This window comes from Apteryx mantelli, chromosome 27, assembly GCF_036417845.1.
Source record: "Apteryx mantelli isolate bAptMan1 chromosome 27, bAptMan1.hap1, whole genome shotgun sequence".
NCBI classification, from domain to species: Eukaryota; Metazoa; Chordata; class Aves; order Apterygiformes; family Apterygidae; genus Apteryx; species Apteryx mantelli.
In genome coordinates, this window is record NC_090004.1 from 2,505,379 (window position 1) to 2,522,926 (window position 17,548).

At 44.4% G+C, this 17,548-nt stretch overlaps 1 protein-coding gene and 2 non-coding genes across 12 annotated transcripts in view; all 3 read left to right on the forward strand.

Moving 5' to 3' along the window:
• Positions 1-17,548, forward strand: part of PUM1 (pumilio RNA binding family member 1) — a 76,981-nt gene that overhangs the window by 46,641 nt on the left and 12,792 nt on the right. For 9 of the 10 annotated variants that reach the window (XM_067311597.1, XM_067311599.1, XM_067311600.1 and 6 more), the window contains 5 exons: positions 3,423-3,574; positions 7,449-7,587; positions 9,156-9,299; positions 10,014-10,310; positions 12,483-12,719. In XM_067311597.1, coding sequence (XP_067167698.1) covers positions 3,423-3,574; positions 7,449-7,587; positions 9,156-9,299; positions 10,014-10,310; positions 12,483-12,719 — 969 coding nt within the window. The remainder of the gene's footprint in view (positions 1-3,422; positions 3,575-7,448; positions 7,588-9,155; positions 9,300-10,013; positions 10,311-12,482; positions 12,720-17,548) is intronic. The other variant, XM_067311603.1, reaches the window with a different exon arrangement.
• Positions 1,077-1,162, forward strand: LOC136994331 (small nucleolar RNA SNORD103/SNORD85). The gene has a single exon (XR_010886475.1). It is a non-coding gene; the product is annotated as a small nucleolar RNA SNORD103/SNORD85 (small nucleolar RNA).
• On the forward strand, positions 9,399-9,485 carry LOC136994333 (small nucleolar RNA SNORD103/SNORD85). Its single transcript, XR_010886477.1, has one exon. It is a non-coding gene; the product is annotated as a small nucleolar RNA SNORD103/SNORD85 (small nucleolar RNA).

Sequence of the window (17,548 nt, forward strand, 5' to 3'; positions counted from 1 at the left end):
GCCTCCTGATAATACTTTTGGAAAGAAAAGAGTATTAGTGTTTTAAAGAATAGCAAATTTGAATACAGAGGGAAGGGCTTCATAGACTTAGGAAGAATACGCATGTGTGTTTGAACTGTGGGGAAGCTACTGCTGTCTCTAAGGAGATGTTGCCTTTTGTAAGACAAGTTGGGCAATGCCGATTCCCTCTGAGATGATATGCTGTAGGCAGAGGAGTTTCTGTCCTTCGTAGGAAAGTGGATGCTGGAATAATCTGGACAGAGGAGAAACGCAGTGCTCCTAAATTAAAGGTAGAATCTGTTTGGTTATGTTTGCATTACGCTTCTCAAAGCTTGGGTTGCTTTGAAGCCTTATGCACTCTGTGCTGATCCGTGTCCCGTGCAGAGCCAGCTCGGAGCTGGAAGCGGGCATGGTTGCATGCACATCCCGCCTCGGACTGGGGTGTCGGGGAGCACGTGCAGCTGCCTCTTGCCCAGCTGGCTTGGGCGCAGTGTCGCGCAAACCTGCCTTCTCCTCTCCTGATCTGTGCTGGCCCCAGAAACACGTGGGGCTGCTCCGGAGCCACAGAGTTCAGCTGTTTCCCACCGACTCCTGCAAAAGACCCCAGTTCGTGGATGTCTGTGGTTGCAATACAGTTAGTTCTGAAACGATCAGCTCACAAATCGAGAGTATTCCGTTAAATCTGCTGTTTGCAACCTTGCGTTTTTCTGACACGGGACTCCCATGTTGGGACGCTGTTTACCCTGGTGGTGACCGAGTCCTAGTCCTTGGCAAGAAGCCTGGCGCCTTTGGTGCCATTTCTGCAGAGAACAGATACGGCTTCTGGTTAAAGAGGGTTGAGTGTGAAGGCTGAGATTAAAAGGGAGGATTTTGCTATGAACACACTTGCAGATGGGTTTGCTAATGGTTCTTGACTGCTTGTTGTGGGTGTCTGTGGCCAGCGTGCGATGGAGTAGTGGGAATATTTGATTCCAGAATGGCTTTTACTTCTCCTGTGAGTGCGTGTAGCTTTAATAAGCCTAAAAGCAAGGGTAGTATCTCTGGAAATAAAGAAACATTCGGTCTGTTTGTGTAGGTCTGGCAATGATGACCTGCTTGCCCTCGCTGAGAACACCGTTCGATAATGAGAGCCTCAGCGTGTGCTCAGATGAGCTGAGCCAGGCTTGAAAAGAAGGATGTGGAGCTCTTTTAAGCGCAGCTGCCTGCAAACTTCAAAGACTTTCATCTCATCTTTTTTTTTTTTTTTTTATTTAAAAACACTTAAGGCTTTTGCACATCTGATGAGCAGTCTCTAGCTAGGAACAAGCCATCTAGATATGCTTGCTTGATAATTAGAACAGCGATTAAAAGCAGCTCGGAGGGATACCCAAATTTGGCCCAGATAAAGGATATTGTGGCAATTTCCCCAGTAGCCTAAGGGCAAATGCCGACCGGTTATTTGCCTGAAACGGAGCAGCTGACTGCTTTTCTACTGAGTGCAGAAGCCTCCTAGCAGTTGGTGTCTGATCTCCGTGGACTGAGTATAAGCAGGTAACGATCCACTTGATTAGCTGCGTGTCCGTAACTATTTAAGTCGAGAAGGGCAGGATCATTGTGGGACTGATTCATCTTCTGCAGGTTGGGCTGGGTGGGGTTTTTTTTTAACTGTAGTTACCACTGCTCATAAAATCCCAGGTAGTAAGGTGTAAAACAAGTGGATGCTACTCGAAGACGTGTCTGAATGAGAAAGACGAGTTGCTTTTTTCTGGTAGGCTGTACACAGTACACAGTAAATCTGGCAGGGACGGATTTCGTAGCCGAGCTTCGGTGCGAGATACAAATCTGTCCGTTCGTTAAACCCTAAATTGAGGGAAATTGCAATGATTAAAACAACCCACAGAACGAGAATAACCGTGTCACATTCGCAATGAACTGTGAATGTAAAATTTGAAATGAAATATGAAATGAATGTTTCAAAATGTTGCTGGATTTCACCAGCTTGCAGTCTCGATCGTAGGAGCAGTCGTTCCTACAGGAGAGATCCAGACTGTTGTGCAGCGCGTTGCTTCTGCGTTGCTTTTGCATTATGTAGCAGTTCTATTTGAGACAAGTATATGTTATTTTAAAATAAGTACTTATGGGATTTTTTTTCCCCCTTTGTTATACCCAAGCTACAGTCAGCAGTGTCTTTTTGTGTCTCCCTTTTTACTGTCACCCCCCCATTTTTCTTGGAGTAGTTTAAGCCTCTTGAGGCAAACGTTCATATTCTTCATGTGTCTTAAGCTTGTTCTCCTTGCAGTGTCTTCCTGAATCGAAGGACATAATTAATAGAAATTCTTAACTGATTTGGTTAGAACTCAAATGCTGTTTCTCTTAAAATAGAAGCTATTTTTACTCTGTAAGAGAACGTGTGGTTCAAATTTGCTAAATACTTGTTTGTTCTACAGTCTCAAATGCGAATGTGGGACTCTACCTTAAGCAGACTCTCAAGCTATCAGTTACTCGTTCTGTGGGGAAGGAGGCTGTACAACCCTTGGGATAGGGGATGTATTTCAAAAGCTAAGGAAATAGGACTTCTTTGGAAAGGTCAGCAGAAAAGTAAGATACGGAGCAGACATATTAAAAATACTACTGGTTTTGCATACATTATTTGTTGGGAAGAACTGCACCATTCAGTGCAGAGCACTCGGTGGTTCTTCTGTTTACGCCGATCTTCCCTGGCGAGAATTATTTAAGGATATAGGCTGCTTTCGGCTATCGCCAAACAAGTGTGCAAGTGTCCTGAGACTTGATATAACGCACAATGAAGCTGCAAAAGTTATACTTGCCCTGTTGCTCTCCATTTCCCCCCCCCCCCCTTAAATATAACCAGCAATTTGGGGAGGAGGGAATATGAGAAGATGCATGATTGCATGGGCTCTTTTCTGGGGGGTCGCAAATGCAAAGCAGGACCGAGTGGCTAGCAAAATACATCTTACACGTTCGAGAATTGGTGCTGTCCATCCACAAAGAGTTTTCTTTGTTGCCTGGAGAGCTAAATGGTAGATGTTATGGAGCCGTGAGTGTCAGCTGAGAGTAGAAGCAGCTTGTATCTCTGCTGTGCTTAAATGAGTTTCTTTCTCCAAACTTTTACTTAGAGATAATATATAAAAATAAGGGCTCAACAATAGAAACATGAAATTTCAGCAGGATCAAGAGTAGCAGAATTTGACCTCATCTGATAAGGTAATAACAAGGAAAAGATGAAACTTCAGGTCTGATTTGTAAGCTGTTTTCACACGCGTAACACAAATGGCACGATCCTGTTGTGATTTGCAAAGGATTTAAAGCAGGTCGCCTTAAAACAGGATTTGTTAAACACGGTGCACGAGTATATTTGGTGACCGTTTGCTGTGTAACGGTTGTCACTGCGGAAGTTTACTGAATCCCCTTTGGCATTTTAGGCCCGGCAGTTGTCCCGCACCAGTACTATGGAGTTACTCCGTGGGGAGTTTATCCGGCCAGTCTTTTCCAACAGCAAGCTGCAGCCGCCGCTGCCGCCACTAACTCGGCAAATCAGCAGACCACTCAGCAGACCCAGCAGGGACAGCAGCAGGTAAGTGGCAAAATGCTTTGCACGTAAAGCCATTTACGGAGGAGATGGTTTTGAAGAGTGGCGGTTTCGAACGGCCGCTTCTGACGCTCGGTTGCAAGCGACACAAAGGTCCTTTGGCCTTTTGCGGAAAAGGGAGAAGAGCTGGTTTTTGTGCGCTCCGTCTACGTGTCGTCGCGTAGTTGGAGCGTGTTGCATGATACGCTTGGGACGGTGAGCTCTTCGCTCCGGTATTGACCTTAATTTGGCAGCAAGGATGCAGCGGATGGGAGGCAGCTCCTGTGTTCTTGCTGCTCCTGACTCGGATAACCCATTTTGGAAGCTACCACCAGAACAGTTGAATAGGAAGATCTCTTTTGATAGGCACAAAAACGTGTGGAAAGCTGTCGCTGATAAATCAAAGGCAGCTTTAGGACAGGTTTGCTTGTTTCCTGCTGAAAATAAGGATAGAAATAATGCAGAATGAGCTTGTTAAAGAGGAGAAACTGTGTGAAAAGTAGAATTAGAAACAATTCACGTTAACTTTTTAAAACCTGCAAGCTTGTGGATCTGTATTGCAATCTTGTTTAAATGTGCCTAACTAAAAAGACAGACACAGAATTTGCTGCATTTGGGATAGTTAAGACCAAAGAGGTATATATGTCAGTCAAAAAAAAAAGCAAAAAGCACAGTAAGTAAAGCGGCATGCGGAGTTTATAGACAAGCGTGTGATCATACTTCATATAAAATGAATGACCTAAACGGTTTATAAAAATGATGAGCTATGAAGTTGTCATGTTGGCAAAAACCTCCTCTTGGTGCAGTAGTGGAAATCACCATCTTATTACCTGGTTTCGTTATCTGTCACTGTATTTTGAAGGCTATGGAGACTATGAAAATGCGTATAAAATCCTAATTGTCAGTAAATAGCATGTTCTCATCTTTAGGGTGCTATTCAATATACGACACTCTTTAACACCAGTCTTCACCCACTCACCCGCCCACCCAAAAAAGGGGAGTCAAAACAACAGCTACAAGAATTAGCTTGGCATCCATGCGAGGACTTTGGGACAAAAGATGGGTGCAAAAAGAAGACAAAATAAATCTGCTGTTTCTAGAAGATCAACTGTGCAGCTGCTTTGCTTTAACCTACCCCAGAAAGAAGAGAATTTGACACCTAAAAGAAAATTGATGCAGCTTTTCATCTGAGCCACTGCTTCCCCTTTAAGTGTGTTAGAGATGAAGGCTCAGACTAAGCATTTACTTACATGGTATCTGCTTTTTTACAAAAAAAAAAAACAAACCAAAACAAACCAAAGCAATGAAGGGATCACTGGGAGGTGACTGAGGGGAAATTTCTCCTTACGTACTCCTGGAAATCCTGTGCTCGGTGGGGTTTGCCCCCTCTTAGTCCATTGGCAGTGACAAAATATTGGATTACGTAGCTCGTTCTTTTACTCTTTCGTGGGAAGTTGTGCATCTTCTGATGAATCACAGGGCAGTTTCTTGTTCAGCGTGTCTATACTTGGAAAATTCTGAAAGCATTTAACCTAGTTAAATTACTGACTTTGGTTAAAATAAGCATTTTGAGAGTCTGGTATTTAGTCATAGTTGCGCCTCTTCGACGCAAATGACACAAATGCGAATTTAGTAACTTACTGCAGGAGAAAGCGGAATTGAGAGACAAGAATTAACACGGAACAATAAGCGTTTTCCTTTGCCATAATGAAAAGCTGTCTTAAACCTTTTATAAGGTTGTGTGGCAGCGTGAATTGCTAGCTTGTTATTTAAATCAGCATTAAAAAAAAAAAAATCCAGATTTTCAGACTGCATTGATATTGAGAGTGAATTATTGGTGCTAAACACATAATGAAGTTAAATGCTAAAAGGGTTAGAGGTACCTAGGCAGCCTTGTTTTGCTTCTCGTTCCCATTGCAGCCGTGGTGAGATCTACGCCGCCTTTCTTCTTCCAGAGCTCAGGAAGGCCTGGAAGCCAAGAACTGGACACGGGTTTCCATTAGCGGCTCTCCTGAACAGCCCCAGTTAGGTTGTTTAGGAGAGGACTGGTGCTTGGGGGAAAAAAAAAAAGAAGGAAAATGCCTTAATGATACTGCTGAGCAGCCAGAAGCACCTTCTTCACCTTAACACGAAGCGTTCCTTTCTGGTCCTTGTGCTTCTGAGACATCAGGCCTTGTGGCAGGTAGTAATTGGCAGGTGAATTTATTACCTGCTGCCCGGAGAACCGCTAAAGCCAAAAAAAAAAGAGAGCAAAAACCCAATGTTTTGTATTGTTGTAAGGCCTTTTCAGATAATGAAAGCAATGATGTTTGACACCGGTGATTCTGGAGCGCTGATCAGAAGGAGAACGCTTTGCTCCCTGGCAGAGTTAATGGTCAGACCACCCCACCTGGCAGGTCACTGGCAGGAGCGTGGTGAACGGCCCTTCTGCGCGTGCACCCAGGTAAAGCGGGCTTAAGCGTGTGACACGCGTTTGCTCTGGGCTTTGCCGTTCCTCCTGGGAGCCTCTCCCCTGCGAGTCAGGTATGTGCTAAAAGAGCTTCCGCCCAGGCTCTTAAAATAAAAAAAAATACCAATCATCTGTAGGCTTTATAGCGTTTTTTCATTACTTTCATAGCCATAAAGCAGGCACGAGAGAGGTGCCCCCCCGTGCGTGCTTAATGCAAACCTTTCTCCTGTAAGATGATAAAGGATACATTTTTTGGATTAAATTTTTCTAAGAAGTGCTGAGGCAAATGTTTTGGAAATCGAGAGCGATGATTCTGGACAGTTGATTTGTGACGCTTCAGACATCTTAAGAGGGGTGGTAGATTCATTTAAAAAAAAAAAAAAAAAGCCACCGGTTCCCTTCTTGCAGCCTGTCGTCCGTCACGGATGTTCTCTGCAGCACCCTCGCGCCGTGCACGCTTGCCGGCAGCTGCGGCTTGCGACCCTGCCTAGGCTGCCAATAAGTTAAGAGTTCGCGTTCCAGCTGTGGCAGAGAGAGCTAACTCTGCGATATATATTTAAATCTGCTAATATCTTCAATATCCTCTCCCAGTCCGTCAGCGCGCGGTCATTTTCTTTTCCCTTTTATTCGCTTTATTGGGTGACGCATACGATTCTACTGACTCGTTGCGATAATACGCGCTGAGCGCCGAAAGCCGGCGTTCGTTTTTGTAATAAGCCGACCTCGCAAGCGAGCGCCGACTCTTCCATCGCTGCTTGGAGTTAAAGGCTTTTGCAGACAAAGCCCGGCTCAGGCAATTACAGGAAAGGTCAGTTTGCCGTCTTCCCTCTTGCGAGCAAATGTGCTTAACCTGCGAGAGCTGCGTATAAAAGACGTCACCTCATGTGACCTTTTGTCATTATTTCCAGTGAGTCAGTGTCATGTCACTGGGCCACCGCTTCATATGTGGGCTGGCAGGTTGGAAAAACCCATGCTACTCTGTGTCACCAGCCCGCAGAGCCCAAGTCAAGCGTTTTCATACTTCTGCTCGAGTGGGCTTTCAATGACGCTTTGGCAGCAGAGACCAAACGTTACCTGTAATGGGACAGATGACTTGCAAACCCTTCTAACAAAGGACGATTCTTGAAAGCATGTCAAGATGTGAAGAAGGCCAGAAGATGAAACTCTTCCAGAGTATGCTCGGTGAACTTGAGTGGGGAGGTGTTATTTGTATTGGGTCTTCTGCTTTTATCCACACTAGCAGTGTCAAGGCTTGTGGCCGAGAAAGCCGTTCCGAGTAAAAGGGAGAGATCGTCACTTACTAGTTGTGACGTAGCTGCAGTTGCGTACCAAAAACTGCTCAACTAGCCTGCTGCTGAGGTTCCTGGAAGTGTCTGGTTATTGTGGTTTACACCTAGGTCTCAAACACATTGATGTTCTTGTCTTCTTCAGGTCCTACGCGGAGGAGCCAGTCAGCGTCCGTTGACCCCAAATCAGAACCAGCAGGGACAGCAGACTGATCCTCTGGTGGCCGCTGCCGCCGTCAACTCTGCCCTCGCCTTTGGGCAAGGGCTGGCAGCGGGGATGCCAGGTAGGGACCCTGAACGAGCAGTGACTTCTCCGGAGCCCGGGGAACGTCAAGAAAACCTTATCACGAGTCTCCGCTTGCTGTCGCATTTGCCTGCCGTTCAGCAGCGTTTGGTTTTTATGACTGTATTTCTCGTTTTTAACCTGCGTACACACAAGGAATTTTGAAGGGGCTGTTGGGTGTGCACATACCTGTCTGCGCAGCGTTTAAATTAAACAGGGTTCGGATCCCTGTGTTATCACCCATATATCACTATACTGGGGCGTTAGTCTTTATCTTACTCCAAAGAATTGATGGCTTCCCTTGAAATGTGCTTTCAGGTGTTTCTGTGGATCATGATGGCTTATGTGATCTTTATTTTAAGACCTCTGGGATGCCTTAGTCCCATTGATTAACCGTCTCTCCATCCCTACGAGGTGCTTGACTTTAACAGAGTAAGAATTTCCCCTCCACAGCTTCCTCCAAGCAGGTGGTTTTAAAAAAAAAAAGAAAAGAAAAACAAAAAAAAAACCCCACAGGGTTTAGTATAATTTCGAATTCGTCAAGAGAGGAGCTGCTGTATCAATCCTAGCTGTAGTCCCCGAGGCTGTGTGGTACCGATGCTTTTGACACACGATGCACAGAATATTATTGTAATTGCAAAGCGCAAAGAAGAGTATTTTATTTTTTGGATAATGGGCAGGAATGTCCCGTTGGTCCCAGGGAAGAGTGCCTGATTATTTCGGCCTCAGGTCTCCTCGCTGGCAGTGTCACGTGTCCCTTAAAGGTTTTGTTATGGCTTAAAAAGAATGTTACTGCATTTAGCTACCAAGTGAATGGTAACATGCGTGTTATTAAGTAATTTGTAGTTTTACTTAATCCCGCATGATTGAGGTTTTGGGGGGTTATATTTCCATAGCAAGTATTCATGGAGAACAGTCTCCTCTGCGTGACCCCACTGTGGAAAACATCTTTTCTTTTTGCTGCCAGTTGTTTTTAGCTGTCAAGTTGCATCGTTAGGTGCCTAAACGATAGCTCTATATTACTGAAATTCTGATGCTCTGTGCATCACCAGCATAAAAAAAAAATTGAGAATATTTTAATAGAAATGCATACCTTTAAAAATACGTACCTTTAAGTTCTCTATCTTGTTTCTTTGTGTGTGCACACTGCACCGCTTCAACGTACAGCGGCAGAGTTAGAAGTGCAGCGTGTTTCACGCACGTGTGAAAGGCACCAGTGCACCCTATACCTCTAGGGGAAAGGAAATAGTATTACAGCATTTTAAGATGTTTTATATGTGTATAACTGTATTCACGCTAAGGACAATGCCAGTATAATCGGTTCAGGGGAAAAGCATCACTTCTCTTACTGAAAGCTTTATTAGTGTAAAAATGTAGGTATGAAGGTCATGAACTGTTAATACAGAAGGGTTTTTTTGCTTCATGAGAAGCAGAACTCTTGTCGTCTTTTCTTTTTTTCCTTTTCTGGTTTTCCTTTAAAAATCATATTCCTTTTGAGATGATTGATCTGCATGTGTGTTGTGTGCCGCCTTATAACCTCAGCCGTGCACCTCTGATTTCCCTCTTCAGGTTATCCAGTGCTGGCTCCTGCCGCTTACTACGACCAAACGGGTGCTCTCGTTGTGAACGCCGGGGCGAGGAACGGCCTGGGGGCCCCCGTGCGTCTGGTGGCCCCCGCTCCCGTCATCATCAGCTCCTCCGCGGCACAGGCAGGTGAGTCCTCCTCCTCCAGCCGGGAGACCCGGCTCCGTCCGTGGCGTGGCAGATGCCGCTGGCCTGCGGATCATGGAGCCGTGGTCCTCCGCGCTCGGCTGGCGATGATGACACACTTGCCCTCACTGAGATCCCAAGCAGGGGTCGTTGCTGAGAACTTTCTCTGTACTCGTGGGCTGAGCCTCAAGAAAAGCCTGAGAAGTGGTGTGGAATAGACTAGGTTACTTTGCAAAGTTTTTGCCTTTTTTTTTTACTTTAGAGCTGACCGAAAAGCAAAAGTGCTCGATTTTGATGTTCTGATGAAACCCACACCTGCGGGGTGGCTTTCATGTGTTAATGGGTAATTTTGATTATTTCAAAACTTGTCTTAATTGGATATTGTTACGTCTGTAGTCGTATTGATTTGAATCTTAGCTCTTAGGAGGAATGGAACTTATTTTTTTCCCCCTCTTGGAGCTGCCACGCTCCAGCAATACAAACAGCAGCAGTAATAACTTGGCGTTGCTGGTGTTCAGTGGGTCTGCCCAAGCCTTGCGGCGCGTAGGTAACAAGCCAAGAGACTTTGCTGATTTTATGAGTAGGGGAATTTTTCATCCCGAGAGCCAAAAAGAAAATCTATAGTGTATATAAAAGGAACCCGCTAGGTTTCAACCTCCAAAATGGATACGAAAATGGATTTTTTCAGCCTCTGCTTCCGATTACTTCTTCCTACAGCGGTTGCGGCGGCTGCGGCTTCGGCCAACGGTGCAGCCGGCGGCCTGGCGGGAACAACAAACGGACCATTTCGCCCTCTAGGAACTCAGCAGCCTCAGCCCCAGCCCCAGCAGCAGCCCACCAACAACCTGGCATCCAGCTCCTTCTACGGCAACAACTCGCTCAGCAGCAATTCCCAGAGCAGCTCGCTCTTTTCTCAGGGCTCTGCCCAGCCTGCCAACACTTCCCTGGGATTCGGAAGCAGCAGCTCGCTCGGTGCCACGCTGGGCTCGGCGCTGGGAGGTTTTGGAACGGCAGGTACGAGTTGGTGGCTTCTGCCCGGGGGAGAGGGAGAGGTGGTGATAGCCGTCTGAGGCGAGATGGAAGTCTTCCTTGAGGGGCCGTTTTGGCTTTAAAAACCTGCAGTGCTTTCTGATGAAACGTCTTTTAGTGGATGATATATTAAAGGTAACAAAGTAACCAACTTGGTTTTAGACACTTTAGGTGTGTTATCAGACAGCCCCTTGTTGCCGCAAATTCATCTGTGTGAGTTGATGGCGCTGAGGGATAATGGAGAACACAAACGTTCTAAAAAATCAGGTTCTCGAAATGGGCAATTGAATTCGCCTCTTCTAAAAAGTCTTTTGAGAACATAAAATCGACAGAATTGTACCACAAGCCGAACTTCATTTCAACTCTAAATTTACAGATCCGTAGATCTATTTTTTTTTTAATGGCTGCTTCAGTTTTATAGATGGTCCAACCACTTAACGGGTAGAAGGAGCTGGCTGCCCTACCAAGTTCCCATGCCGCATCAGCTGCTCCTTACCAACCAGCCACGTCAGGCACTTGCCCAGAATAGGTGGAAGCTTATACCTTTTTCACGAGGTGCTAAACTTTGGATTTCCTCCCCTTTACTTGCATACGCTTGATGGAGACGCTGAACTATCAAGGCTTCGGTTCCCGAGCGGTAACCGCCTGCGTGCTAACTCTAACCTCAGAGTAATGCCTAAGCGACTTTATCATCCAAAGTGGTTTTCATGCATTACTCTGAGAATTGTTTATGTCATAAGCAAAACAAGTCACTTTGTTTGCAAGAAAAATTATATACATGGTTTATTTTGATTTATTTGTTAGGCTGTTGGAGACAAAGATTTTTCAGAATAAAATTAAACCAGAAAGATGTGGGTTGGGTTTTTTTTTTCCTCTTTTTTTTTTTTTTTGTTTGAAGTAGAGCAATTGTTTTAATTACTGTTTAGTCTTAGAGGTAGTAATTATATCCTGAACTTCCCTGCTTTCATCAGTCTGAAGGGCAAGTTAAAACATGCCTTTTGAACCTGGTCTGTCAGAAAAGACTGATAGATTTACTATCACTGGATCAAATCACAAGTTTTTCAATAAGTTATTCTAAATATTTTTCTGAAACCCAGCCTGAGAATTCGAACCATCTTGGACTCTGGTAAATGCAGCGTTTGCTTCTTTCTTTTCAGTTTATTCAACTCATTGGATTCAATGACTAGTTTGCTCAAAGCTGAGATGCACAAACTTGTTTTCCCCCAATCCGTGAATAAAAATGTGAGGCTGTTGCTTCTAGAGCTTGGTGTGCAGATATGAAAAATGCCTAGTTCATTACAGGCAACAATTCCACTATTTATCAAATAAGATTTAATGCAAAATTGATTTTTTTTCCCCCCCTTAAGTACACAGTGCATTTAAGGAGGTTTTATTTGCCTTGCAAGAAAACTCTTAGGAAAAAAAAAAAAGATGGTTTTGTGTGTGTTAAATTGAATTCTGATTCTCATCTCAGTAATGCTTGATGCAAATAGGAGTAAAGAAGAAATGACTCCTCAGCTGTTTTCTAACATAATGAAAGGTGAGAACAAGATTCTAAGTAAATGTGCACTAAGCTATACATCCTCTTAAGTAAACATGAGCAGATAAAAATCTCGCGTTGGGTTTGTTTTATCTCTGGTCAAAGAATAAAAGTGAGGCACAGCTTGAAAGGAGATCTAATATCTTCTGTTAAACTAAGTGAGGTGCTTAGGGGAAAAAGAGCTTTGAAGTGTACAACCCCTCTTCTGAAGATTCAAAAGCAAAAAGCGGATGTGCCCCAAAGCCAAAATGTTCACTGTCATTTCTCATTCTACCGCTTCCCTCACATACATTGTATCTTCTTGATCTTTCTGCTTTTAGCTATTTTGGGGCTGTATTTATTGATGTGTTCTACTGGTGTGAAAACTGCCAAAGTACAAGTGCAAAGTCAGGATTAAAGCCGATTATTTAAATTGAGGATTTCTGCTTGATCATTAATAACATGATTTTAATGATTGCATCGCACTTGGGCACATGCGTTACTTTTAGGATAGCAACAGCCTGGCGCAGTACGGTTGTACGTAGGTGCTGACGCGCTGCTGTCCGTTTTGAACGTATCTTCGGTTGTCCCAGGCGGCTTGTTCACATCGCTCCGTTTTCTTCTCTTCCCCTTTTCAGTTGCTAACTCCAACACTGGCAGCGGCTCTCGCCGGGACTCCCTTACAGGGAGCAGTGACCTGTACAAGAGGACATCCAGCAGTTTGACACCTATAGGACACAGTTTTTATAATGGCCTCGGGTTTTCCTCCTCTCCTGGACCTGTTGGAATGCCTCTGCCCAGTCAAGGACCCGGCCACTCTCAGACTCCACCACCTTCCTTATCTTCACATGGCTCGTCTTCGAGTTTAAACCTGGGTAAGAGCCTCTGCTCTTGGGTAGGTGAGATATGTGCAGGCTGGTTGCTGTTCAGAGCTCTTATTCCTGGGCAGTTTTCAAAATTACATTTTTTAAAAGTAAACCCACAAATCTTTGCCTTATCAAAAGCACATGAGTGCCTGGGAGTAAAAGCTACATCTTCCATAAGAAATTATAATTGGGACAGAGCTTCTACGTAGCATAAAATACATTTTAAAAATAAATAAAGCATATATTAAATAATAAAGCAGTGCTCTTCTGAAATACCTGAAGTATTCATTTTCAGGCCAAATGAACAAACAAAATGGGTTATTCCTTACATTTGCACAAAATAATTCAGTATTTGCTCTAAACATTACTTGATCTTGGTTCTGTCAAGTATCTGTGTGCATATAACAAAACGTTTGGTTATCAGAGCACTTCTCTTGCATAGCATTTGATGCATAAGACCACGTCTGCATATTTGTCATGTTTATTAAACACATGTAAATTTGATGCTGGCTAAAGGTTAAGATAGAATGGTGATAAATACAAATTTTCAGCTCAAGTTTAGATTTAACATCTTTCCTTGTTCTGAGGTTGAATAGAATTGGAAGGGTTTTTAGCTTTATTTATGCAGTTGTACAGTCCTTATGCTGACAGTTAAATAGCTACGATAAATTAACGCTGACGACTAACCAGATTCAAAATCTGGCACTAGAAGAAGTCTGTTGCCCCTGCAGGCAAACGAAAGAGGATGAATCTTAAAAACTGGATCAGAGAAAGGTTAATCTGTTGGAGAACAAACACTGGTAAGAAAGCAGAGATACCATTTACATAAATGGACTGTGCCCCAAAGCAGTTAGCATGGGCCTTCCCATTTTGACAAACTATTCCTCTCCCCGTAGCCAGCTTCTCGCAGTGGCTGACCTTGTGCTCAGCAGTTTGGTGAGAGAAATCTCTTAGAAATATCTCTGTGTTTGTGTGGTTTTCATCTTAGGGCGTGTACAAGGTCATTTAATTTTTTTCCCCTAGTTTATTTTTCATCTGTAATGTAAGACAAGTTACAGTGTTAAATGAAGTCAGTGTTTCCTTTGGTTAGAAGATAAATTTTAGGACTCCAAAAAGAGCCGAGGCATCGTTTTTTCTGCATATGAAGCATGAGGCTGCCTCCTTTCTCTGTTTCTGAGCTCGATATCAAAAGTAGTTTGTGCTGAAGAGGGCGAGAAGAATTTTTAAATATCTAAAAATTAAAAGACAAATGGGAACACCCAAACTGGTTGCTTTCAAAGGAAAAATTAGAGCAGTCGGCTTTCAAACCGGGTGCTGTTACTGGAGGGGAGACAACGTGGAGGACTTCTTCAAGTAATTTGATTTCAGGAACCCAGGATGACAGATGAAGTTGACTGAATCTGATTTGCAATCAGCAAATCCATGGTTAAATGCTGCATGAGTAAGGCTTCGACTTTGTCGCGTTTCACAGATGTGGAAGTCGTTCTTCTGTTGGTTTTGGGTGCTGTGCGAAACAGGGAAAGATTCAGCTCCTGCCTGCTCTTTTGACTTTCTGAAAACTCATAGCTATGAAAAATGGTGTGTATTTATCAAGTTAGGTTTTTTCCTGGTGTTGTAAAGTGACTTTGTGAAATATCTGGGCAATTGCAAGTACCTGAAATAACACGCAAGCAGTTCTTGCAAAAAGAACTACTGGAGGAGGAAGGCTTAGCTAAATACCGTGCTTTCAGCTCAAAAGTGTCTACAACAGATGCAACTTTGCATAGACAAGATAAAACACCTGTAGGTAGGCATGCACTTTTGGGTCAAAAAGTGAAAACTGTCCAGGGAGCTGGAAACCGGTCAGCTGTGACCAACTGGGAGGGCATTCCAGGAGCTGCTGGCTCCCGCCTGTCCCGGCCTCCGTGCCAAGCCTTCCCGAGGGACAAAGGACAGCCCAGTCTGCTGTGCCTGCTTTCTTGGAGAGCTGTCTTTTCATCTTTTTATTTTCCCTCCGTCTCCTGTTTCTCATACCAGGACCTTCTGCATCTCAGGGCAACTTGGAGACCCTAGGAAATTCCACTGGAAACTTGCCTAAGTGCTTTGTTTTCAGACAGCAGCTTTTGTGTTCCCTCCCCTGTTTTTCTCTTCTTTCTTTCCTTTTTTTTTCTGACTTCTTGACTCATCCTTTTGTTGTCCTCTTTTCCCTGAATTCCATAATTCTTTCAGATTAATATCTGTCTCAAAGTGTCCCGGCAAGCGTGGAGAAGATGATTTACCATTTCAAAATGGGAGACGCTCAGTCGTTACAGCCACAGTGCGAGTCTGAATAACTTTTCTGCTTTGGAGGCACCAGGGTAAAGAGTCTGTGCTCTTCGTGCTCCCCAGAAGTACATTTCTCTTTATATATCCCAGATGCTTTTAAACAAATACAGTCGTCCTCTTTCAGCCAGTGTACCGTTTGGCGATCCATGCTACATCTGTCACTTCTATATGACCTGCCCCGTACCAGTTAGCGTTGCTGCAACGTACTGTACTGGTGTTTGCTGTCATGTGCGTGGAGCGAAATGCTGAGCACGGGCAGCTTGGCGTTAGCGTGCCTGGATGTCTCCAAAGAGTTGGCAGACCCACTTTTGAGGTTTGTTCTGGGTGAGGACACAGGAGAAACTAAAGTGCCACACCAACATCTTCCAGGAGTCCCATTGCTTCTTTGGGATATTTGCCCCTTTATCTTATCTTAGTGCCTCCAAGAGGTTCAGCAATGCGTCTTCCAACCTCTGCGTACTGCTCCTGAACCAGAAGCTGTTTTATCGTAGCAATCGGTAAGATCACATTGAAGCCTCCTTCAGCAACAGCGACTGGCAAATAGACCTTGCGCTCCCAGTTGCGCACTGGCACGAAGCGGCTGAGGTCCTCCAAGGTTTCTGGCATTCGGTGGTTGACAGATGGGTTCCAGAAGTCGCTCGCTTTATTTAGGAAACGTGTCCCCCCCGCTGTGGTCTCTAATTCTCAGAACAGCACTGAACGCTATGAAGAGATCTGCAGTCAGCATCTCCGTCAGAGGGAAGAGGGACGGACAGAAAACTTGAGTAATTCACGGTTCATTTTGAATCTCCAGAAAGATGAAAAGATTTTGGTCTGAAACCTCTGATAAAGAGGACTTCCTCTGTACACGCTGTCCTTCCCGTCCTAACTAAGAGATGAGGCAGAGGTCATGCAGTATAAGGGCTAAACCCTTTCCTTTTATAGCCGCTCACAGGAGATGATAAGGAAATGCTGTTTTTCACTTTAGTGAGGTAGTGCTACCATTCTCAGCTGCTGCAGGCTTTCACAAAAGAAATGGTAATTCTGGTCCCTTTGAATGCAATAGGGAACGGCAGTGCACCACTGCTTAGCTTGCTCTCTCCGGTGTCTTCTGCCTGAGAGGTGATTTACCGTTCCCTTGAAAATCCTGAGCCTTTCGGGAATAAGGAATATCACTCGGTCACTTCTCAGACTTCTTACTTGATCCAGAAGTCAGGTAGAGGAAAATAATGTCTCACCGTTGGCGAGGCAGCACAAGAAGAAGGTATTTGAGCAGGAAGCTGCCAAGTCACTTTCCACTAGAGAAAGTGGAGGTTTGGCACTGACTCGGAAGAAGCTGGAACAGCCTTGCCCAGCTCAGAGACGGGGAACAGAATTAGGCTCTTACCAGTTACTTAATTCTCATTTATTTCCTGCAAGGAAGCTTCCTGAGGCATTGCTGGCAGAGAAGTCTAGTTCACACTGGTCCTTTTTTTTTTTTTTTTTTTTTTTTTTAATTTATTTATTTGGACACTGTCATTTGCATGTCTGCCAGGTGAAGATCTGCTACCCTTACAGACAGACCTACAGACGTGTGCCTTGAAGGTCTCCCCTCTCCTCCTTCGCAAAGACTGCTTGCTGTGTTCCCCCTGCCACCACGTGCTTTGCCCTTACGGCCTCTCGGGGGCTGTTCGGATGGCGGCTTCCCTGTTGATCAGAATATTTTTCTTAGGAGGGCTCTGTCCTGCTCACGTAAAACCGTGCTCAGCAAGGCAGTTTGCAATATATGACCAGTAGAGGGATCCCGAGCCCTGCGAGAGGAGGAAAGCACTCTGCAATACTGCTGAAGCTCTGCGAGGCGACAAGGCGGAGCGAGCCTGGGAAGAGAACAAATTGCGGAAATTACAGGCGAGAAAACGACGTTTTCAGTGTTAAGTTGGTTACTGTTGGCACCTGCAATTTCCTAACTAAATGAAGAATCGTTACCTATTCTCTGCTGTTACACCGCTTTACTCAGTGGCTGTCTTAACGTAGATGAAAGTCTTTAGGGCATTTGTGAAAGCACAGGACTTCTTGATGTATTTATTTATTGGGTTTTATTTGATGTTATTCAGGCTTTTCTTTGTGACATCTGTCTGTACCTAACAGAATAGAGAGTGACTTTTTAAATCTCAAATTGTTTTACTTGTTTCTTGCCACCTTTCTGTTGCCTAATTTCTTCTTGCTTCCCATCATGCCCGTCACCTCTTTGGTCTCTTTGAAACTAGTCTTTCGGCAACAGGACAGGTGAAAAAAAAAATGAGGATAGGGATAAGGTAATTATGAAACAATAAGCTAGCAAAAAATCCAGGCAGAGGAATTGACGTATTTGTCTGTTTTAGACGCTTTCCGCACAGAGCCAGGAACAGAAGTTGTTACAGCCTGTTCTTTGCTGAAATCGGTATCTCATCCTCGCTTAATACAACGGTGCCACATTAAGGAACTATGCTTGAATGTGTCCCCACCTAAATTATTTCTGGGGCAGTTCATCTAGCTTGTTTGGAAGCACCTGCTAGCTGAACCACATCCATTTAGGG